General features: G+C 37.9%; 1 protein-coding gene across 2 annotated transcripts; it reads right to left on the bottom strand.

The window, feature by feature from the left end:
- Positions 1 to 8121: 8121 nt before the first annotated feature.
- On the bottom strand, positions 8122 to 24879 carry LOC109112368 (PR domain zinc finger protein 10-like). 2 transcript variants are annotated; one of them, XM_042774906.1, is made up of 23 exons: positions 24771 to 24879; positions 24025 to 24186; positions 23519 to 23578; positions 23293 to 23397; positions 22707 to 22887; positions 20881 to 21122; positions 20590 to 20790; positions 20078 to 20150; positions 19186 to 19303; positions 18969 to 19086; positions 18213 to 18497; positions 18068 to 18079; positions 16409 to 16753; positions 14939 to 15094; positions 14516 to 14692; positions 14273 to 14383; positions 12851 to 13051; positions 12619 to 12765; positions 12310 to 12480; positions 11587 to 11724; positions 9116 to 9290; positions 8914 to 9014; positions 8122 to 8810 (listed from the first exon to the last, which is right to left on the bottom strand). In XM_042774906.1, exons 1-23 carry the CDS (start codon positions 24840 to 24842, stop codon positions 8619 to 8621), a joined length of 3543 nt encoding a protein of 1180 aa, XP_042630840.1. In that variant the 5' UTR covers positions 24843 to 24879; the 3' UTR covers positions 8122 to 8618. The 2 variants fall into 2 exon arrangements, with proteins under 2 accessions (XP_042630840.1, XP_042630841.1); XM_042774907.1 differs by lacking the exon at positions 18068 to 18079 and having other exon boundaries at positions 24771 to 24855.
- Between the last annotated feature and the right edge of the window lie 863 nt (positions 24880 to 25742).

Below are 25742 nucleotides of genomic sequence, written 5' to 3'. Positions count from 1 at the left end.
TCAGGCGTTGCTTTGCACAAATGATCTCTATCTTCACACTTCTCATACACTCCCCCTCTCCTGCTTTCTTTCTTCACAGTGTGTGTGTGCATGTAAAGTGTTGTGACAACTCCTATCCCGGAGCGCTAAACGCACATTCCATTCCTCCTAGCGGTCCCCTGGGTACAGCCCACCCTTTTCAATTAGAGCCGCAGCCACAGAAAGACCAACAGGTGCAGAGGCCACAAAACAAGATGAATTAGGCACCGAGCCAATGCAGCCACTGAAACACATACAATCACACACACAGCCAGTTCACACACCATTTGGACATATTTGTCACCAGTTAAGCTGTGGTTTTGAGGTTCCAGCGCTGAGATGTTACAGGCTGTTTTTCTGGCATTCTGTTCAACATTCTTAAGACACACTGTCAGCTGGACTCGTTCTGCGTATCTCAGCATACAGCGCATAAATATACTTGACCTCATCCTCTGTTCGAGATCCAGTCCCATAAAAGCAACATGGTTTATGTTCTGTCAACTTTTCACACATGCTGGACTGTCACATAATAAGATCAGCAGTTGATCAGTGCATTAACATCCATCACTGACTTCTGAACAGACATTCTCCAGTCGGAGTGGATTGACGGTTATTGTACAGGATTAAAAGTGTTTGCTGGTTCAGAGCAAATCCTTAGGGCAGCTCACTTTTTTAATAATAAAAGGGTTTCTGCCAATGACGTTTCTAGCCTGACCATAAAATCCAGTATATCATGCCGAATATTTAAAAGACCAAAACCGACTATCTAACCAATTTAAGACCTTGAACCTTGAAAAGGGACGTATAGCTAAATGATGAACAGTCAAGTATTAAAGAGTATGCTTATAGCAAAGGCCACGCTTACCATTAACGTTAATGTGTATTTACATGAACTCATATTTACGTGTGGAACTGTTTCAAATGACAGATTTATATTATTAGTGGTGTGCTGTAACAAGTCAATTCTGGAACAAGTCTTTGCTGTCACTTTTAATGCATGCTTGCTGTGCTACACAAATCTTGCTGCCCTGAAACTTTAGCACAGTAGTGTAATTTGTTTGTGCTACAGACATGAATGATACATAAAACCATGCAGCATTTTGAATGAATGACAAAAAAAAGTGACCAATTGTTGCCTGCTGGGTCATAAAATATATATATATATATATATATATATATTATATATATCTATATATATATATATATATAAAAACATGCAACCAGGGACCAAAACACACTGCAACCAGCCAAAACACACTGGCAACAACATGCTAAAAACAAACACTAAAAAACCCACAATACTTTAATATAATACTAATATGTTCTATATTTACAGTGAATTTAAGAGAAATCACAACCTTATGCCAAAGCAGAAAGTTTACTATCATTCAGTGAATTTAAGAGAAAAGTAGACTCCAAAATGACATTTTAAAAACATACAGACCCTCAGGTCCTGTCAGAGTACAGTACATCACACAGATTTAAATCAAATGAAAATTCCTACTAAATCCACAACAGCTAGTAGAGAATGAAGGAGCACATTTGCTCTCATAAGAACACTCTCTTCACAGCAACTGAGAAGATTTTTCCCACTATAAATCTGATTTGGTGGAAAAGTTTGGCCCTCACCGCTATGAGCAGATAGAAGGGGGGGAAATGACTGTAAAATCTGTATCTGGCTAAAATATAAATAGGCCTATATGAAGAACAGAGTGAGGAATGACTTTTGGTCTTCTAAGACGTTTGCATACTGTCCACCCTAAATGTGTAACTTAATTATTGTATTAGTCCATATTCAATACTGTTCAATTTCAGGTTGAAACCAGAATGCTAAAAGTGTAAATGCTATTTGGCTAAAATTAGTACTTAAAACGTCCTTCGCAATTATTTCTCTCTGCATTTTCAGTTGTACAATTGTGCCAAAGAATACAAGTCTAGAGCTGCTTAAGTTGTTTTTCTGTAGTGTGATATTATGCTCCAGTCCTTTACCTCGATGATTATCACCACAAAGTGCACCCGTTGTAGTGCATCGTGCTGGGATCCAGCAGTCGTGAAGGAGCCGGTTATTTTTGACTGGATTGTGCCCTCTTGTGCTCACAAACAGCATGAGCAGCATAGACAGTCATAGACAATATTGTGTTGTGGCCGTATTTAAACATTTACTGTTTCAGTTAATTGTCCGTTTCATGCTCAGATTCTGAAAAAGTTCTTATTTACACAGTTACTCACTCATAGTTACAATACAACAAGACTTCCAGTATTCAAGCAGAGGAGCTGGATGACTATTGACTACATAAATACTAAACCTGAAAGCTTAGGGTCAGTAAGTTCTATCTATCTATCTATCTATCTATCTATCTATCTGTCTATCTGTCTATCTGTCTATCTGTCTGTCTGTCTGTCTGTCTGTCTGTCTGTCTGTCTGTCTGTCTCTTTTTATTTATTTATTTTTTGTAAAGAAATTTATATTTTTATCAAGCACATATGCATTAAATTAATCAAAAATGACAGTAAAGACGTATAATTTTCTATTTAAACAGAAAATAAATGCTTTTCTTTTGAAGGTTTTTTTTTGAAGATTTGTTGATCGCTTTTAGACTAATTTCACAAGTAAGGTGCACTTTTTCAAAACTCTTTTTACAAAAATCCAGACTGATCACACTTGTAACACAGCTTGTCATTCTTTCAAAACCTGATGTAATGCTTTTATTCAGTTGCACATATTTTCAGTCCACATAATCACTGTTTCAAACACAAGATTATGATCTTCTTTCAGTTTAGTGCTTTTAACAATCAGTTCATTTAATAGCAAACAATACAAGATACGTGTTTCAAATTGGCCTTAGTGCTGAAATTAGTATGCTACTGTACTGTAAAAGACAGATTACAGTTTTCACAATTTAGGCAATACACTCACATTACCCAACTTTTACAGAATCTGTAATTTCCATAATATCTATCTTATGTGTAATCAAGTGAAGGATTAATGAAGACATCCTCTCCAATCATTTGGCAAATTTGTTTTTATATTTCAGATATATAATTGTAACATAGGTTTACTTTCAATAATGAAATGTACACATTTACTGTAAATAAAATAAATTAACTAAATAAAAAAAATACCCATAATGTTTAGTGCACACATATTACATTAATTTGGATCAAGCCTGTCTTGATCATTTGGCCATAGATTCTCGTCCACATCACAATGAATATCATCATTGTTCATGCACCTTGAAAAAAACCTTTTGGCATGAATCCATGCTTGACGTTGATCTACACTGATGTCATCACATGCCTCATCCATGGCCTGAAGGAGGGTGGCGCGCTCAAGGGGTTGGCGATCACAGACCTTCCACCTCCATGCTGAGAAAAATTCCTCAGTAGGGTTGAGGAAAGAAGAATATGGAGGCAGGTAGAGGCTCATGAATCAGGGGTGGGCTTGAAACCATGCTTGAACAACCTCTGCATGGTGGAACCTGACATTGTCCCACACAGTTACATAGGTGACCCCTTCACCATGACAGGCTGGCAAAATTTCATAGAGAAACTCAATGAGATGTGCAGCGTTATAGGAGCCAAGTAATGGCCTACGAACTATGACACCATCTTCAGAGATAGCTGCGCACAAGGAGATGTTTCCTCCACGTTGTCCAGGCACTTGGACAGTGGCCCGTTGGCCGATGATGTTGTTCCGTCAACGGCGATGAATTTTGGCCACGTTAAAGCCCACTACATCAACAAATATGTACTTGTGATGGTTCACATCAGCATCAAGCACCATCACCTGCTAAAAAATATATTTCTGTTAATTCTTTTTACAGTGTTGTTCCAATATACACATGAAGTAGGCGATGCCTCAAATAGAATCAGTAATACAATATATAGTGCTGTACCTGAACATACTCAGCCCTCAGTTGTTTTACGCAGTCATTGTTTCTCTCAAAAGGCACCAGGTAAATGTGCTTCATTGATACCTGGTGCCTCTTCAAAAGGTGACCTATTGTTGGTAGGCTGATGGATGCCACATTGGCAAAGGTGTCATTATCCTCCTCAATTGCCTGATTTATTTCTGACAGCCGTATATCATTCCTAGTTCTCACCATTTCCAGCACTGCCCACTCCTGCTGGGCGGTCAGCACACGGCCACCACTATGGGGTTTTCTGTCAATTCTAAGCATAGAACAGAGTATACTGTATTGACAAAGTAAAGTAAAGATCATACTGTAAGAATACTGTAACATGTTTGATGAATTTACATGCATTACAATTAACTGTAAATGTAATGGTAAAGCATAGTATACTGTATATCCTCCACACTTTCTTGGCGAAAAGTTCGGATGACAGAATTTACAGTTGATCTTTTTAGATTTGAATCAACTAATCTGGCATCCTCTGTCATAGTAAGGCCTCGGTTCACCACATGATCAGTGATGATGGCACGGACTTCATTAGAGAAAACAGTTCTGCCTCCCTCTCTCTGATGACAAACCCTTTGACGGGCCCCATGCCCACCTCTCTGATGGATCCCTTGTCCACGAACTCTTCCTATTCCTTGCTGTCTATCTTGCTCCATGTTGAAAGAAACTTCCAGTGTTTACATCCCCACTTTTATATATAGTGACCAATTGTGATTACCACTATGTAAAATCAATTAGCAAAAATGAGTATTCATCATGTGTGGTTACATGTAATTTAGATGTTTGTAGAAACACACATTTTATTTGTGTAGTTCTCGAAATCCATATATTGCGTAGCTAACAAACCAATTTAAAATGTATAGGTTTACCAGACGGTTCAGTGATTAACCATTAAGAGCAGTTGGATTAAGTGTTGCTCAAATGTATTTACTCAAATCAGAAGAGAAGGATATCAAAAGAATTGTGAGCATTGCATTGTGAAAGACAAGTACAGTGCTTCATATGAAAGGTATTTCTTTGATGACACACTGATTAGGTGTGGTGAAAATTTGTAATTTTTCTTGTACTTAGTCAACTGAACATGTGATTACATGTTTTTCATCAAAAATCAGCCAAAGCGATCAACAAAAACTTCAATAAGAAATGTTTCTTGAACACCAAATCAGCATATTAGAATGATTTCTAAAGGATCACGTGACACTGGAGTAATGATGCTGAAGAAGAAATTAAATAACAATGAAAAAATTGTAAAAAATTATTTTAAATAGTAATATTTCACAATATTACTGTTTTTACAGCTTTAAAAAAATAAATGCAGCGTTGGTGAGCTTAAGAGACTTCTTTCAAATAGACTAAAATCTTCCGACATTTAACTTTTCTATAATTCTATTATATATTACAAATTTTAATGTTAATGAAAATGATCAATACTATAATGTAACATTATTAATACTATTTTATTATGCAAATGGGGTCTTATTTACACATTTCACATATAGAAAGTCACAGTATAGGCACTATAGAGACTCCAATATTTATTTTTATTGTAATATATATTAAAACTGTGCATAAAGTGCATAAACTATGTTGTTACACCTGCTCAACAGACTGTCACATTAAATACTAGGCATTAAAAATGTCCTGTAAAAAAAAAAACATCCAACTTTTATCAAAACTACGGGGATCACCTCCTCCTCCTCATCCCACAGAGCATAGGGACTCTGGATCACTTTCTGGCTCAGAATGTAATTGTGCTGCTGGAGCAGCAACACACACCGGGACAGTGGGAAGAGACGTTTGTGACTGATCCACAGATAATCTTGTCTTTACCTTCTCAGAAGCATTCAGGCCTCTCAAGTGGATCACAAAATTTGACGTCTGCTGTTCCAAAGACATGAAATCCTCATGGATCTGTCACCGGAAAGAAAGGAAATTATTTACTGGACAAATCAAAGCATATAAAAAGCAAGAATATGGTCTTTCGCACCAATTTTTGTCTATTTTTGTTTCTCTAAACTGTCAGAATATACCCTGTAAAGTAAATCAGTTAATCATGTTATAATATATATATACTGTATATCTCAATTGCTTGATAGATTAGAGCTGAGACTATTTTATCACTCAGCTCTAATCTGCTGAATGACATTAGGATATTACGATATTATAAACATTAATTAACATAATTTTCTGTAAAGCTGCTTTGAAACAAAGTGTATTGTGAAAAAGTGCTATACAAATAAATTATGCTTGACTATCTAACAGGCTCAGGCTGTCATTATCTGTGAATGTATTGACACCAGATCAGTGTTGGACTGTAATAACTCTTTGGTCCATGTAGAGTTGATGGTGGTACCGAAAGTCTCATTCAGACCCTGATGACTGCTGCGAAGTGCCTGAGGAAGAGCAGCAGCAAAACCACATTTATTCAGGCTTTATAGCATGAAAGTTGCTGTACTGGCAATGTATTCTTGTCTTGATATACCTATTTCTGAGAATATCCTCAGAAATATATTAAAACTTGTACAAATGAGGGAAAAAAACGACTTAATTTAACATTATTGCAAAATGCTCTTCTTAAAAGTGTACTGCTCTCTTTAAGCTGTCCTTGAATTCAGTATTATTATTTTATCTGTAAGTACAGTTAAAATACTTTGAAGATTTGAAGTACACTACAAGTGCACAGTCAAGACAAGAACACTTCTTTTTAAGAGTTACCCCACTCTCAGGGCCCCAAACACCCACCTCATCCGCCTCCACTCTCGTCCGGCTCTGTCCTTCACCTCTCAGCTGATCATCTTCTTCTCCTCTGCCCCGAGTCCCGCTCCGCTCCCAGCAGCTGAGGCATGTGTCCTCATGGACGTGTTTGGGTTCCTCAGCCCATGCCGTGGACACTGAATACTGGATTTTCCAGTTGGACCAGTCGGTGCAGCAGGTTTAATTCACTAATGTTTATTGGTTTCCTTTTCCTCAAATACAGACATTTTACACTCAACAGCTCGCGCAGTGCGTCATTTAAAATATACAATTGAAAATTAAAAACGCACTCAAGAGGGACGAAACAGTTTACACTGTAAATATTCTTGATGGTTGAATCAAACTACTGTGTATTATTACATTTGTTACCATCTATAATTAATATAAATCTATCTAAAATGATCTAAATTAAAACATACAACATAAATATACATTAATTTAAACTCGACATTTAAAACAATACACTTACTATATTTGTAAATTCTATTTTTTTATGTAGTATTAACCACTTACCTGTTTTAATAAATAAATCCACTAAAAACAAAAATTCTATTTTTTTATGTAGTTGTACTTACTTTTCTGGGTGAATTGACCATAGACTGGTTTTCTGACATAATTCCTGTGTGCAGAGATTTGCTTAATTAAAAAAAAAAATTAAACAATCAATGGTAAATAACATGATGACCCTTGTTAGTCTTTCTGTGCATGTCATGTGTTGGCAGGGGTGTAGCAACCGGGGGAAAGGGGGACAGAGTGCATAGGGCCCAGAGGCTGAGAGGGGCCCAAATGAGGGGCCCTGAATTTATTCAGTGGGTTTATTATTTATTCCTGAACATTTCTTAAAGAAAAAAATAAAAAGGGCAGTTTACAAAATAAAGTCAAGATAAGGGATTTGAAGACTGAGAGACAATAAAGACATCGTTTACAAAAGTATGTTTATTTCCCATCACTAGGAACAACAGGAGACACCAACCCAGAGACACTGAGGCGCATTACTGTACAGAAACTCTCAATAATAACAACATTCATTATAATCATAGTACACATACTGATTTTTTTATATATTGTACAAGTTTGTCTCCGCATAAATAGTGTATGCTGGATATATTTCCCTTTCTCAGGTTATAAAGTTGCAGCAGTGCTCCACTGATGGATGTGCAAAACCCAAATAAATACTAGCATGTCCATAAACACAAGTTACATAAAATACACAAGTTCTTATTGTTCTCCAGTCATTTTAACAGATGACAGACAGAATAATATGAGGACTCAGATAAATTGAGACATTTTTGAGAAGGATTTTTGTGGGGTGCTCAACCTTCATCTGAACCTCGTTCTGACTGGTGACTCCTTCCACGGACTATATTATAACATCCAATCAATTATATTTTGCTTTAACCATCAAAAGAACGAGACAATATTGAGCTGATCTGGGCATGAATGATCTAATCTTGGAAGTTTTGCTTTAACCATCAAAAGAACGAGACAATATTGAGACTGATGCTAGATTCTCAAAAAGAAACGTCAGGGTCATTTGACCTCTTGACCCCTTTTATTGTGGGGAAATATGAACAAAACGAAGAAATCCTTTTAAAGGTCTATCATCAGGTTCACTCAGGTATGAAAATGCAGAAGCTCTCAATACTTAAGAGAACATTTACAACAAATAAAGAGAGGAAAAAAACTAATGAGGCCAAAATGAAGATAATAAAAGAGGCAGGATGGCACAGGTCTAAAGTCATGATATGGTTGGGTCTTTTTGGGTGTCTAGAGAAACACAGTTAACCACTCCAGTGTTCTTATTAATTCATAAAAAACATCTTCACTATTTCAGTTCATTGTTTTTAACTCTTCAAGAAAATAAATCTGAAATCTGTTTGTTCATTTCAAGCAATCCTGCGACTCCAGTGCATGTGAGAGCGAGGGTCAGGGTTTGGTGATGTGAACTTCACTGGCACCCGTCCCGTTGGTGGTGGTGGTGATGATGTACTGCGTGGTGGTCTGCTGACTGACGGCCGGCTGCTCCAGTGGGTCGTGGTGAACCTGGGCTGCGGTGGACGGGACGTGCACCTGCTTACCATCCAGCTCCGTCTGTCCTTCTGAGATCACATAGTGTGTCTGCAATGCATGAGAAACCAAAACACAATTGCATTACAATATGAAAACAAAAACACTGGAATTTATGTGGAAGCCAGATAGCTCCTCCAGTGAACAGACTCACCGTTTGGACCTGACTGCTGTTGACGGTAGCAGTGACGGGGGTGCTGGCCTCTGCTATCACATACTGAGTATGAGGAAGAGCCATCATCTGGATCTCAGATGCTTACAGGAGCAAAAGAAGGAAAACACAACGCTGCCATTCAGTTTTCTGTATAATATAAGAATAAGTATCTATTAAAGAAGCCTTTGCTGAAGATACTTACGATAACTCCTGTAGTTCCAGTTGCTGGGAAGGTACGCATGCTGCGCAGCACCTTGCGTCTGACTGGTGGACGTCTGAAGAGTCTGGCCCTGAGCGAGGGTCACAGGGGTCAGCTGGGCGTTGCTAAGCTCCTGGGCCGCTTGCTGAGAGGAGGGACTTAGAGGCTGAGCTGAAACCTGATTGGAAGATAGAAAGTGTTAAAAGGGTAGTAGTGATGGGAGAAACAAACCATTTCGAAGCTTCGAATCAACTGAACCAATTGCTTCGTAAAATGAATCACTGTTTCGAAGCGCTCAAAACACCACACGCTGGTGACGCCTGCTGGTCAAAACTGTGTAAATGCAGCAAAAACTCAGACCAAAACATGCATAAAACAGCTTTTACAAACCCTATGAAAACGCTTTCTTGAAAGTATAATATATTAAATGCAATCAAAATAATAAAATACCATTAAAAATGAATGTCTTTATAACAGGGCTATGGGTCTTTAAAATAATTATTATTCATTCGCAAGGGCTTGTTTTATTTGTTTTATGAGAGCTTGTCTAAACACGCCACTAAGAGACTATTAACTACTACTCATCCTTTTAATTACATAAATATCTCATTAAAAATGTCTACAAACTGATCAAACTGATCCGAGTTTGTATAACCATAGACGCTGATGCAGTGGTTCTCTCAGTGAACTAGTATGATTCGCAGGTTCACAGAGATTGAACCTCCTTAAGGTCCTTAAGGTGAACTATTGAAATTTCGACACGTTTCAAAACAGTTATGACATAATGAAGCCTTGTTTAATGAACAATTGTTTCGTAAAGCTTCATGAAGCAGTGCCATCACTAGTGATGGTAAGACTGATGCCACTTAACTACACAAAAGTATATAAAAAAAACTACCAAAATTCAAATATTTTATATTTGTTGAATTATTAAATATACTCTGACAAGAAACTGAATCATTATATATCATCCTAATATAGCATTATAGACCAAAAATTTTGGTCTTGGTGTGAATATGCTTAAATGTTGCAGTTTTCTGCAAAATGTTTTGCAATATGAAAAGTAACCTTTTTCTTACCATTTTAGGGCTGAACAATAAAAAAAAAAAAACTTTATATAAAAAAAATATTAATATTAAAAAATCTTTAAGAAACAACAACTTAAACCTCTTTCAGTAACCATAAAGTGAACATTGTTTAACTAATTCTACTCGAGATTTCATGAGCTACATTCCCACTGTTTTACACTCATTCAACACGACTATAAAATGATAATTATGATGATTTTTATTTTGATTATTATTAAATATAAATATAAAAATAAGAAATATATTGTAGTAATACTATTGTATTGTAAATAAATAAAGTATTTAAAAATATAATTTTATTTTATAGTACAACTGCAAAATTACCATACTAATAATAATAATGTCTTAATTTATTCATTTTTTTATTCCATCAAGCATTTATTTTGACGGATTGCCGAAGAAAATTAATACAATTTCAAAAACCCTCAGTGTATACATTTATCTAAAGGGGGTATTCACCACTGGCAGGATGGGCTTTTAATAAAACTTTGCTGTCTATTAAAGGTGCTGTATGTAGGATTGACACCGAGTGGCTGAACTAGGTATTGCAGTCCAAATTCAAAATATTGGAGAGGGTTTTTTCACCCGGCCTCTCCTCCTCAGACTTGATGCACGCAGGTTGCCAGATTGACGACACAAACAGGAACGTGCACACTTTACGATGAATGAAATGAAATACACTATGTTTTCACCAACTGGCAACCCGGGGTGCTGAAATACAATTGGGTAAACTGGCAGTAGGTGGGTTTTACAAACCAAAACAAAGCTCGACATTCCAGCCCAGAACGCACATTTTCAAAGAAGAATAACTGACTGTAGCATTGTTTTTCAGATAAACAAGTATGTTAACTTGGCATGTTTCCTAAATATCTGCAAACATATTATGGTATTTTTATGCTTTAGTAGAGTCAAAATCTTACATACAGCACCTTTAAGTAGAATAGCAAAACATTTTTGAAATCAGTAGTACAACTAGAGAAAATAAGGCGGCGATGTTCTTTTGTCAACAGCATGACCCTCTTTCAATCTGACTGCCAGGGGGTGGGAATACAAAAATGAAGATGTTCGATCTGTAGTTTTAACAAAAGCCCCGGAGTTATAAAAGTTATTCTGCCAGATGACAAATTACATATTTTGCATCATCCGGTGGACATTTGTTGATAAATACACCAGATATTCAGGGCGTGTAACAGAGAAAGAGTCTTCTTTGTTCACTTACTTACACTGACATTGCAACAATACAAAGCTGTTTGGAATTTGGCAAAATTATCCCATAATTAAACTGCAGCCTTCGCAGATAATTACACTAATCCATATTGTGATATTACGTCCAAATATTGTGCAGCCCTACACAGCATGCGTATCCAGTGAAAGTCAGCTGCTCACCTGTGCACTGGCCTGCGCTGTCCCTGTAGACTCAGCCACCTGTATGTGCTGAACCTGAATAGAGTGCTGACTGTAACTGTGAGGGTCGTGTAACTGACTCACATCTACTGTAGAGTGCTGAGAGTGAGGAGAGGACGCCTGCAGAGACAAACACTCACTAATCAAATCAGTCTGAAACTCACCATAATTATAAAGAAAAATATTTATAGCATTTATTAGCATTTATTTGAAACAGAATTTTTTAAAGATTATAAAATGTCTATACTGTCACTTTTGATCAATTTAATGCATCCTCAAAGAATAAAAGCGTTTATTACTATTATTAATCAACAGTGATAATAAGAAATGTTGCTTGAGCGCCAAATCAGCATATTAGAACGATTTCTGAAATCTCATGTGAAACTGAAATTCTGCTTTGTCATCACAGGTATAAATTACTTTTTAAAATATTTGTATAATATATATAAAATATACATAATCAAAAACAGCCACTTTAAATTGCAATAATATTTCATAAAATGACTTTTTTTTTTTTTTACTGTATTTTTGATCAAATGAAAGCAGCCTTAAAGCAACTTAATTAAAAAAATCTGATTTAAAAGAAAAAAGAAAAAAAAAGAACAAAGTCAAAAGAATAAAGCAAACAGAATAGACAAAATGAAAAAGATAAAGCAAAAATAAAAAAGCCAAAAAGTAATAAAGAGCAAAACAGCGAGTGCGTACCGGGGCCACCTGCACCACCTGCAGCTGTATGTGCTGTGGCTGTGACAGGCCTCCTCCTGCCTGAGACACTGGGATGTACTGGATCCTCTGGAAATCCCCTTGTGCTGTGCGGTAGTCTGTGGTCAGGGTCTGGGACAGCTCCGTCATGGCCTGAGTCAACAGATCGGTCGTCTAGGAGGAAGACAGGAACTGATGAACACTGGGTTGTTATGTGACGTGACACTTTATTAACCGTAAACACTTTTTGATTTCATGCTATCGCTTTGAAGGGTTTGGGCGAGTGTATCTGAGCGTGCACATTCTGCTCACCACCACGGCCTCTGCAGTAGCGCCGTCTGTTGTGATGACAGCAGGAGTGCTGCTGATGACGGTAGCGGCCAGCGGTGCCTGGATGCTGCTGCTGCTGCTGTACTGATACTCTGGATGCTTCTTACGGATGTGCTGGACCATCTTTGTCTAAAAATAAAGATAGACCTGTGTTAGGAAACATCAATCGATTCACATGAACACATATACCATGTCATTACTGACTCTACAGTACCTTGCTGCTGTACTGTTTGGCACAGTGCGGGCAGCACACTGGTGCAGTAGCGATGGTGCCGGTCAGCTGCGTGTGTGTGCTCAGCATGGGGTCAGGTTCTCCCGGCCCGGCTGGACGCAGCTTCCGGATGCTGGGGGGCAATTCTGCCCCGGGGTGGTTCTTCAAAATGTGGGCCTTCCTCTTACTGGCACTTTTATACACCTGAACATGTAAAGGAAAAGGGTGACGATAAAATAATAACATAATACAATAATTAATCAATACAATTACTTTCAGGGATGAATTTTTCTGACTTTTCCAGTTGTTTGTAATTGCATGATATAGTGTGTGTGTACCATTCAAAAGTTTGGGATCAGTAAATTTTTCTTTAATAAAATTATATATAACATAATAAAATTATGCTCATCATAAGACTTCTTTTAAAAAAAAACAATTTTTGGAAGCTGTGATTTAAAAAAAAAATAAAAAATGAATCTTTACTAACAATTTAAGTCTTTACTATCACTTTTTTATCAATTTAACACATCCTTGCTGAATAAAAGTAGTAATTAAAAAAAAAAAGTACTGACCCCAAACTTTTGAACGATATTTTGTTACAAAAGATTTCTATTTTAAATAAATGCTGTTATTAAACATTTTTATAAAAGAATTCTAAAAAAAGTATTTTAGTATATAAAAGTATATACAGGTATATAATTTTTTTTTTAGATGTTTCCAACCTTGATAAATCATATTAGAATATTATAGAATATATAGAATATAGCATATTAGAATGAGTTCTGATGGATCATGTGACACTGAAGACTGGAGTAATGATGCTGAAAAAATAAAAATAAAAATAAAAATTATCATCTTTGAATCACAAGAATAAATTATATTTTATAGTATATTAAAATGGAAAATAATTATTTTAAATTGCAATAATAATTCACAATATTACTGTTTTTTTTCCTGTATTTTCCAGTCCAATAAATGCAGCCTTGAAGAGCATAAGAGACTTCTTTAAAAAATATAAAAAATCTTACTGATCCCAAACGGTGAACAGTGTTTGTGTGTGCTTCCATGACCAGGACTGGAAATAAACTTTTTTTTTTCTTTTTCTCAAAACAATAATTCACTGATATTTCCCTGTTTTCCATTACCATGGGAACCCTGTACTGTGAAAAGAGAACCTGTTGATATGAACGTACTATGCAGAGAGAGCCAAATGGCAACTCTATTTTCAGAGGAGGCTCAAGTCTCTTGGCTCTAGCACACACTGCTATTGTCTTTCTACGAGTCAGCTGTAACTGCAGCCGATGTGAAGACCAGAGGGTCGTTAAAATGTGCAGATCCGTAGAAGGTGGCAAGACAGAACTGACAGAGCTCACAGCTATCATAAACAACCCCAGCAGAACATTCATGTGCTGAAGGAGCCCAGACCTTATCACAGTACTGGCAGAAATAATCTCTGTTGGGTTTAATGATGGGCAGCGTCAGCTCAGGAACCTCCTCCAAACGCATCTCAGGATGTCGTTTAGACAGGTGATTCACCTGTAGACAGAGCAGGAAGAAAACAAGCAAAGAGCTCACAAGTGGCCTATGATTTCAAAAACACTTATTTTGGAAAGGATAAGAAACAGCAATAAATTTAATAAATAAATAAAGACAAAGAAACTTCAATACCAGCATCCCTCGTCTCCTGAAGCCCATCATACAGAGTCGGCATTTAAACATGAAGCTCTCAAAGTCAGTGGTGGGCTCCTTCTGTTTCAGAGCTTTGGTGCGGTGGATGTGATCCTTTTTGGCCTCGCGTTCAGGGTTGTGCATCCTCTGCATGTGCTCCCGTAATTTATCCTTCCTCTAGCCAACGAAGGAGAAACAACACACAACAAAATGAATGAGAACTAAACACACACACACACACACACACACACACACACACACACACACACACACACACGCTTCATGTCTAAGCTTTAAATGCAACAAATGTAATTGGCTTCAAAACCTTATAAATGTATAAACATCACAATGCACTGCATTTATTTACGTATATGCAAATACATTTATGCATGCATATAATTCATCTTGGCATATGTGAATCACCTTAAACTGTTTTCCACAGGTGGAGCACAGGAAGTCCTTGCGGTCAGAGTGGCGAAGCATGTGGAGTCGTAGTTTATCAGGCCTGCAGAAGGCTTTATCACAGTCCTTACACTGGAAGATCTTCTCTGAGTGGAAACTCCTCACGTGTTTCTTTACCTGCACAACACAGATACATGACTGATTAATCACACATCATTAAACACAAGAATATTGCCATGTAATCTGATATTAAAAGGTCATATCGTTTTTGATTTCCTTTTTTTCCCTTGAAAATTCACTTGTTATCAACAAGTTTCTTCCACTAAAAAATATTTATCATATTTAGTTTTTATGTATTTAGCATTACATCACTTGCTCACCATTGGATCCTCTGCAGTGAATGGGTGCCGTCAGAATGAGAGTCCAAACAGCTGATAAAAACATCACAATAATAATCCACATGACTCCAGTCCATCAATTAACGTCTTATGAAGTGAAAAGCTGCGCGTTTGTTATAAATTTATCATTAAGGTGTTTGACATTTCGTCTGAGTCAGGAGAGAAATATGTACAGATCAATCACTGTTTACAAGATAAAATATTTTGGTGGATTTTGATGTGAGAGGAGAACAGGGAATGGACTTTTTTTGCTGGAGGAAGTGTCATTATTATGGAAGCCCGTTTCCGCCACTGAATAAAAAAATAAAACAAGGTAATTGTGACTTTTTATATCACAATTGTGACTTTTTTTCTCAGAATTGCGAGTTCATATCTCTCAATTCTGACTTTATAACTCAAACTTTTTATAAAGTCAAAATTGCGAGTTATAAAGTCAGAATTGTGAGACATAAACTCTCAATTCTGACTTTATAACTCGCAATTTTGACTTTAGAACTTGCAGTTATAAAATGCAAGTTATAAAGACAGAATTGTGAGATATGAAATTGCAATTCTGAGAAAAAAAAAGTCAGAATTGTGAGAGAAAAAGTCGCAATTACCTTGTTTTATTTTATATTTAGTGGCAGAAACGGGCTTCCATACATTATGGATTATGGACTTGTATTATGGCCAAAAGTGATGGCTAAAGTGTCTTGATGGATTTCTTTCTTACAAACAAGCAGCTTTCCAATTCACAAGACGATAATTGATGGACTGGACTGGAGTGGTGTGGATTACTTGTGGATTATTGTGATGTATGGCTCTCATTCTGACGGCACCCATTCACTGCAGAGGATCCATTGATGAGCAAGTGATGGAATGCTAAATTTCTCCAAATCTTTTCCAATGAAGAAACAAACTCATCTACATCTTAGACAACATGAGAGTCAGTTGGTTTTCTGCATTTTTCAGTTTTGGGTGAACTATTCCTTTAATAACTAGAGATTTTTGGAATGAGAAGGAAGAGTTTAAAAGACAAAAAAAGAAGTCATAGTGAGGTGGTTTAGAAACAGTTTTATGATTATGTGTCATTCTGTTTGTTTGCACATCACACCTGTATGAAGTCTGTGAAGGTTTTCTTGCAGGAAGGACAGGAAAAGCAGCCGTTGACCTGGTGAACCCTCACATGTACTTTGAGAAGGTCCAATCTGTCATAGGACTCGGTGCAGAAGAGGCAGGAGTAGGTGCGCTGATCACAGTGCAGCTGCAGGTGATCCTCAAGCGCAGCGTTCGACAGGAAGCCCTTACCGCACTGATGGCACATGTGACGGCAGCCGTCCCGCCCATGGTATCGCATGTGCTGGTCCAGCATGTCTTTATCTCGAAAGCCTTTCCCGCACTGAGAACATTTAAAGGGTCGAAAGGACTTACGGATGAAAAGATGCTGGAGAGCGGCATTCTGGGTAAGGGAAGAGAGAAAGCATGGAGGAATGTACACTTTTGAAATGAGATGACGACTAGGTGAACAATCCAAGCAGGATGATGAGGTATCAGTTAGTTTACACTGAATTCATGAGTTGTGAGCAATGACACAATGCACTTGCATGCGTCAGAGATGGTGTCTGAAACAAGACGCTGTGTTTGCATGCTGAACACAAACAGGATTTAATCTTTCAGTTGTAACTTTAAGTTATAGTTCAGACAAATAAAGTGCACATTCTGTCATCATTTCCTCCCTCATGTTGTTCCAATCCAAAAAAACTTTCCTCTGTTGAACACAAAAGGAGATGTTTAACAGAATGATTTACAATGCTAGGATTATTATTCATGGCTGTCATAATTTCCATGCTTTTATTTTATAACTAACCATATAGCTTTTATTTTGGCCAAAGTATAGTATCAGCAGTGCAAATCATTTTTACAGTAATTTATGCTATTTTTGGAGCACAATTCAGATTTCACAATTCAATTTTATTTCAATTCACAAGATATTGATTTGATTAGATTCTGATTTTGATATTGATTCATTTGGATATATATCAGGTACAGTGCATGTACTTGTCAGTTGGTACATTACTATAATATCAAAGATGAAAATAACCAGTCCAAACTATTAAATGCAATTTTTATTTAGTTTCAGATATAATAATCAATACTCAAAAACTTAAACATTTAAAATCGCACATAAGCCAATTTTTCTATTTAATGATCAAATTCTGCTTCTACTATTTTTTGTTGAAAAATAAACATTTAAATTTAAGAGGAAGAGATGACTGGTTCATATGCACTCAGTGCCAAAATGGTATTTATTGTTTGAATTGCATGATAAAACTGACATAATAAAAAAAAAATTGGGGGATTATTGCATGGAAGGCACACTACAAATAATATTAAGCGACGTTTTGTTCATGCAACAACAGAAAGCAGATTGATTCTCAGGATTTAAGAATTGATATCGGTTCATCAAAATGAATATCAAAATCAATAGTCAACCCAGCCCAAGTGTGCTTTCCCATAAAGCTTCATCATAAAAGAAAAGATCACCCATGACATGCTAAACAACTACTTTTGGTCAAACGGTGAGATGGCTACTCTTAAATGATCTGAATGTTCATTTTTGGAGCAGCTGTCCTTTAACTCTGCTGGCTGATGAAGACAGATGTAATGGGGATGTAGGGCGTCACAGACTATCAGTGTAGCGTGACATCACAACACTGTATTGACCGAAGGAGGAAGTTTCCTCTGACTCCACTCTGGCCCACAGTAGACCTACCTGCAAGTCCACCTTAACGTGCAGCACGCAACAAAAGAGAGAGACACACCCAGATACACGCTACTGTTAAACAACTCTAGCCTACTCAACACACTACAATGCAGAGATCTGAGGTTGTGGGTCACTCATGAGGGGCGTATCTTACCCTAATCCTCCTCGCCCTCCTCATGTCCTGCGGTGTGAGGTGAGGGTCTTCGGGACTTGTCTGAGACAGGTCCTCTTTGGCAGACCCCGGGACTTCTGTGGCTGGAGGTGGGGTGAAAGAATCCCCCTCCTCTTGCAGCTCCTCAGTGTGGGTTGCTGGGGTATCAAGCCCTTCTTCTGTCTCAGTCTCCATCGATTCGGCTGCCATCTCCACCACCTTCAGCCCATTGAGAGCGCCGTCTGTCCTCTCCTCAAACGGTAGTTTATCTACAGATGCTAAGAGCTCCTACAGCAGGTGCAGAGACATAAATTTAGCACAAAATCAAATCTAAGTCCAATAAAAACATTCAAACGTTCAGAAAGAGATGGTAAATCCAATCTGCATCAAGCAAACAAGTTTGAGCTGTCATTACCATATTTGTGTGTGTGTGTGTTAATCAATGTTTAAATGTGAATAAAAGCCTAAATTAAACCTGTTCATCTTATAATGCAATTTTGCCCCCTCAGAAAACTTTATGAACCGTTCCATTCTTATGGATCACTTTTATTATGTCATTATGAATTTTTTGAAGCATCAAAGTTTTGGGGTTTTGGGTGAATGGACTCTCAGTGGAGGGAGAGAAATCCCTGAAATTTGCCTTTCAAAGATTGACAGAAATATTATGGGTTTAAAATTACGTGATGGTGAGTAAATGATGAAAGAATTTTTATTTTTGGATGAACTAATCCTTTAAAAGACTGTAAAGGTCTACAGTACCTGTGTCTTGTCAGCACTCTCAACAGGAGTCTGTGGGCAGATGAATTTCATACGTCGTCCTGGTCGCCTTGCGGCGCCGAATCGCTTCCTGCCCCGTCCTCGGCCACGGCCCTTTGGCCTGGAAGAAAAGAATCCTTGTCAGACACCATAATGAACTCACTGTCAGGAATATAATCATGAATATAGGAGAAATCAAGTCACTGATGTGCATTCAAACCTTTGGATGAGGTTCAGCTTGTCATCGTGCATGTTTAAGTGCTGCTGAAGCTGCTCTGAGCTCACGAACCGTCTGTTACACTCATAACACGGCCAGTTCTTCTCCTGCTCACGTAAAACTGACCCAGGAACCACAACAGAAACATATTTTTTAAATATTACCAGCATAATATCATTGTTCAGGTAACAGGCATAACATTTCCGTCACAGGCTTGAGGAATTCGGCCAATCACAACACACTAGATAGCTGGCCAATCGCACACCGCACTTTTCAGAACGATGAGCTAAAAATCAACACGTTTCAGAAAGGCGGGGCATAGAGGAGCAACAATAATGTACAGTATATGGAAAATAATGTGTTTTTGAACCTTAAAACGTGTAAACACATGGCATTACACCAAATACACCAAATAATGTTTTTTAGCAACGACATATGACCCCTTTAACCAAAACGAATGCGTGGCTTTTCCATAAAAAAAAAAAAAATTTTCTGCTTGTTCTTAAAGGCAGAATAATTCCACATGAACTCCACTATGTTGACAGGGAAATACAACAAAGAATATAATTTACATGTAGCGCATCAATTCTACGTAGTAAGACTGTCTTGCTCTCCCTCTCTTTGCATGTGTGAGAGAAACACTGAGCACTCTCAGCTAAGCATCCGCGAGACACCTTCATACTAGAGTTCACAATGGATGTGCATCATATTTGACACATTGAGATGAATTAAGACACTTAGGCACACATGCATGTGATTTTTAAGCATTGTAAAGGGTTGTTAGTAAATGTTTAGTTTGTCATGTTGGTGGCTATGTGAAAGAATCATCAGTGTCTGTCATGTATTATAACACTTCCAGCAGTTACTAATTTTAAAAGAGACAATAGCAATTTACCTTTTCTCTCTTCATCTGTGACATCATGAACCTTCTGGCTGACAAACTCAGCATACGATGCAGCGTACCATACCTGGAATGTAAGACTAATGTGAATTTCACTACTTGAAACATATATAAAAAAATAATAAATGAAAAATAAATAAATAAATAAAAACTTAATAGTTATTTAAACATTTTATTTTGGCTAGTTGCAAGGGCAACATTTCTCATTTTCGTTCAGTTTAAGTTGAAGTACTAAATTTTTTTTTTTATTAAACCAAACGAAAACTATATAGACTTAAAAATTCAAATTAAAATAATAAAAATGACAAAAACAAAAATTAAAATAGAAAAATAAAAAAAAAAAACAAAATAACATCAAAATTTATATAAAACACTTATAAGAACACATCACAAAAATAAATAAATAAATAAAAAATACTAACAATAAAACTAATAATACAATTTTTTTTAGCAATTTTTCCAAGTCTTTTGTTTGATATAGATGACAAGTTTTCCTTTCAGCCCACCTTAAGCTCCTGTTTGGGCTGAATGTTCTTAATGGTGGTGTAAAAAATGTCCGATCCGTACTGATAAGCCACCAGGTTCTGCTCCAGGTGATTCTGGGCCGGCCGGACAAACATCATCCAGTTACATCGCTCCTCATTAGACAGGTCAAACCAGAGGTCCTCTGCCCTCTCGCCTTCTTTCTCAGGGTCTAGCATGTATAACTACACAGAAGCAATGTAGCAGTATAAGAGACCTTTAAACGCTTTTTTTTAATTTAGGATAAAAGACTAGTGTTTACTGGTTTGTCATACTTTCAGTTGAATGTGTGTGTCCTGCAGTTCACTCTGTCGCACCAGTGGCCCCTCTATAGGACCGAACTGTGTGCGTTTGGGGATACGCCTCTTAGTAAAGACTCCGCCCAGGAAGCGGTCGATATACAGGATGAGAGGAAGACTGGCCCGAGCCTTGGACATCACAGGGCGGTTCAGGATGGGGTGCAGAGGACCGTGTTTTATACATGCTCCAGGATTAGCATTATTACAGTCTTCACACCCTACACATAGAAATAATAACACATGAACACATTTAAAAGTGACTCATGCATGTACAGGTGCTGGTCATATAATTAGAATATCATCAAAAAGTTGATTTATTTCACTAATTCCATTCAAAAAGTGAAACTTGTATATTATATTAATTCATTACACACAGACTGATATATTTCAAATGTTTATTGAGCATGTACAGCACTCAATACTTAGTTGGGGCTCCTTTTGCCTGAATTACTGCAGCAATGCGGCGTGGCATGGAGTCGATCAGTCTGTGGCACTGCTCAGGTGTTATGAGAGCCCAGGTTGCTCTGATAGTGGCCTTCAGCTCTTCTGCATTGTTGGGTCTGGCATATCGCATCTTCCTCTTCACAATACCCCATAGATTTTCTATTGGGTTAAGGTCAGGCGAGTTTGCTGGCCAATTAAGAACAGGGATACCATGGTCCTTAAACCAGGTACTGGAAGCTTTGGCACAGTGTGCAGGTGCCAAGTCCTGTTGGAAAATGAAATCTGCATCTCCATAAAGTTGGTCAGCAGCAGGAAGCATGAAGTGCTCTAAACTTCCTGGTATACGGCTGTGTTGACCTTGGACCTCAGAAAACACAGTGGACCAACACCAGCAGATGACATGGCACCGCAAACCATCACTGACTGTGGAAACTTTTACACTGGACCTCAAGCAACGTGGATTGTGTGCCTCTCCTCTCTTCCTCCAGACTCTGGGACCCTGATTTCCAAAGGAAATGCAAAATTTACTTTCATCAGAGAACATAACTTTGGACTACTAAGCAGCAGTCCAGTCCTTTTTGTCTTTAGCCCAGGCGAGATGCTTCTGACGCTGTCTGTTGTTCAAGAGTGGCTTGACACAAGGAATGCTACAGCTGAAACCCATGTCTTGCATACGTCTGTGCGTAGTGGTTCTTGAAGCACTGACTCCAGCTGCAGTCCACTCTTTGTGAATCTCCCCCACATTTTTGAATGGGTTTTGTTTCACAATCCTCTCCAGGGTGCGGTTATCCCTATTGCTTGTACACTTTTTTTGTACCTAATTTTTTTCTTCCCTTCGCCTCTCTATTAATGTGCTTGGACACAGAGCTCTGTGAACAGCCAGCCTCTTTTGCAATGACCTTTTGTGTCTTGCCCTCCTTGTGCAAGGTGTCAATGGTAGTCTTTTGGACAACTGTCAATTCAGCAGTCTTCCCCATGATTCTGTAGCCTACAGAACTAGACTGAGAGACCATTTTAAAGGCCTTTGAAGGTGTTTTGAGTTAATTAGCTGATTAGAGTGTGGCACCAGGTGTCTTCAATATTGAACCTTTTCACAATATTCTAATTTTCTGAGATACTGAATTTGGGATTTTCCTTAGTTGTCAGTTATAATCATCAAAATTAAAAGAAATAAACATTTGAAATATTTATCAGTCTGTGTGTAATGAATTAATATAATATACAAGTTTCACTTTTTGAATGGAATTAGTGAAATAAATCAACTTTTTGATGATATTCTAATTATATGACCAGTACCTGTATGTACCTTGCAGTTCCTTTCACCACACAGTCTTGTTCAGTGTTAAACGTCTACTCACAGAGGTTCTGAGGGGTGAACGGCTGGGGCGTCCTGGGTTCCCAGTCATCCATTTCAGAATCGTCGCTATCGTTGTCTTCTTCCTCATCCTCTGAATCCACTGTGGAATCTGTGGCCCCGAGGGGACTCGATGAGGCCTCCGGCATGTTGGGCAGAGCTGCATTAGTCACAGCAAGTTGGCTCTGTTAGGAAAATAATCAGTGTCTAGTCAGTAGGAGGTGAATCTTGCTTCACTAATGCAAATGATGTTTTATTTCATATTCTGTAGTCTCATGCCAAGAAGACTTTCAGGTGAAAAGTTCGGTATTTCCTATTAATTAGCTAGACTGTGGCAGCCATAATGGACTGAAAATAATTTTACAGTTCTCATAATAACAAAAAAGATAAAAATGTCTGTCAATCAAACTAAGTGAAGCACAGCACTGTGTTCATGCGAGCAGCTCATGAGTCTGTGTTTGCAGGAATTATATTGAAATTTGATTAGCGTCCTAAAATCACCTAATACACTTTCGATACTAAAAAGAGGTTTGAGTTAACCAGTCCAAGTCAAAGCAAAGACACAAAATCCTGCAGGATGTGTGTTTCACCTGTGTCACAGGTTCCAGGATCGCCTGTGGGCCATCAGCTACGTTACTCAACACGTGTAGATTTGCAGTGTTCATGTTCTGCCCGCTTGGTAACAGCACAGTCACCTAAAGCAACAGATAATGTTAGTGGTCAACATCGATGGCCTTTCCCTTAAAAGATAACATTTTCACCCCCACGCCATTGTTTATATGACACACACGATAATGCTATGTAACGCCACACTACCTGTTGTGTTGTTCCATCCTGCTGAATGTAGGCCACTTGGGGCTGATCTGTAAACACCGCCTGAACAGGAACGAAAAAGTGCAGTAAACCTGAGTTACAGCAGGAGCACAGATATAAATATCATTCAGTTAGCCAGTAATTACCACAAAACAAACCAAACAAAGCGATCGATCTTGTACCACACTCGTAAGGGTTTATTTTGCAGGATTGTCTATCGCTTATTCTTCTACATTTCAACCATAATTATGAACTCTAACATAGCTAGAGTTCATAATTAGTTCCTGTGGCTCAGTGGTAGAGAATTGTGTTAGCAGCGCAAAGGTTGTGGGTTCAGTTCCCAGGGAACACACATACTGGTAAAAAAAAAACAAACGTATAACCTGAATGCACTGTAAGTCGCTTTGGATAAAAGCGTCTGCTAAATGCATGAATGTAAATGTCTAACCCTGTTTGCTGGCAGCGCCAAGGATTGAATCCATACATCTTCATAGTGTAGATGAACTCACCTGCGTTCCGTCGGCTGGGTGTATGTACACCAGTGTGTGTTCGGCAGACTCGACGGAGGTGTAGGAGCTTCCATCTGCAGCATATACAACCTGCTGCTGAGCGCGGTCAGACTGCTCTCCGCTGTACACGATCTGAGCCACCGCACCGGTCTCAAAATGCACCTGCACACCCATAATGCTTTAATACTGAAATCAGGTGACCCTCATGCAAACATGGGATTTCACAATAAAATGAAATATATAATAAAGCCTCTTTTTAAGGAACATTTTTGCATCATGACAACTACTGCATGATTTTTACTGTATGTCTAAATTGTTTGCATAATCACAATGAGACCTTTGCGGGAGAACAGGCTTAATTGTAACGCAACTGTTTTAAAGCTGGAGTAGACTCAACAGCTTTTGCCCCGATTTGCCATCTTGCAGTCGTTTAGTGCATAATGGCCCGCAGTTGTCTGTAACCGTTTACCCAGTTAGGCAAGTATATGATGCCCTGTGTTTGTTCAGAATTTAAAAGTCAAAATAAAATAAAAAGCTAAATTAATGGTTGTTTAATGGTTTTTGAAAGCAAGATACTTCATAGAGAAGCTTAAAAACATTTGTTGTATAAGAGAGAGGGGTAGTGCATTCAATAGCACTGAAATAGAAATACATGCTTTATTGAGTCTCTGTTGAACAATGTGAAATTAAGGTTACTAAATAGTTCCATATAACTAATGAATCTAAAGAGCAAGGTTTGGCTGTACCTCAGGTGTATTTCCAGTGTCATTGTTGGGTGCTGAGCTCCACACAGATGTTGACTCCTGCTTGGCCTCCATAGTCACAATAAGACGAGACAAAAAACCCCCTCCACCTATCATCAACCAACCAAACACCCATAATAGAAATACAATAAACTTATTATTCATTTCCATGACTTCACAGTTAGGTCTTATTGTGAGATACATCTTAGTGAACAGGTTATCAAAAAAGTATGTATCAATGTAGCTATTTAGAATTTGGGTCTATGCATTAGTTGTTGAAATGTGGACATGAACTTGAGCTTAAAGGGGCGAGTTTAAAGGTGCCTTTTTAGATGGAAGAATGCATCCTAGTGAGGCTTCGAGGCTGCAGTCCTTCTCAGCATTAAAACGCTAGTAAGTGATTCGTCTTTCTGTTAATGCAGTACAGGTAACAACATCTGTCTGTGGTCTCCAGTGGTTGCACCATTTAGCATTATGCGATTCGCTTACAACAAAACCAAAGAAAATAATTAAATGCCTCAATAAAATAGAATACCTCAAAAATCATGTTTTTGTCTTGCATAGCTATGAACCTGAACAAGTTCGGTGTTGGTTCATTTTCAGCTAATTCATCTGTCATGTGTGAAAAGGATTGTGGGTGATTGAAGGACGCCTGAAGCATTCTCCAAAACAGGCCGAACGAAGAACGCGAAACGAAGATTGCCTCCTTCAGCATCCTTCAGTTTGAAAGCTTTATGACGTGGCAGCCTTACACAGATGCGTCCTTCCTTTTGACTAAATGATTGGAGAAGTCCTGCAGAGAGACGTCTGATGTTTTCACCAGAAGATCCAGTAATGACATTTTGACTAAACATGGCAAGGGAGATAAATAAAAAAAAGGTCTATGATATTAGATCTATGATATTTGCATTTCAAGCCAAATTTAATGCCAGAGTGGCTTCTTTATAAAAATGTGGATACATAATTATGTCCAAT

This window comes from Cyprinus carpio, chromosome A18 (genome assembly GCF_018340385.1).
Source record: "Cyprinus carpio isolate SPL01 chromosome A18, ASM1834038v1, whole genome shotgun sequence".
In the NCBI taxonomy this organism is placed as follows: domain Eukaryota; kingdom Metazoa; phylum Chordata; class Actinopteri; order Cypriniformes; family Cyprinidae; genus Cyprinus; species Cyprinus carpio.
Note: the sequence above shows the minus strand (reverse complement) of the source record. Positions and strands in the feature narration are given on the sequence as shown.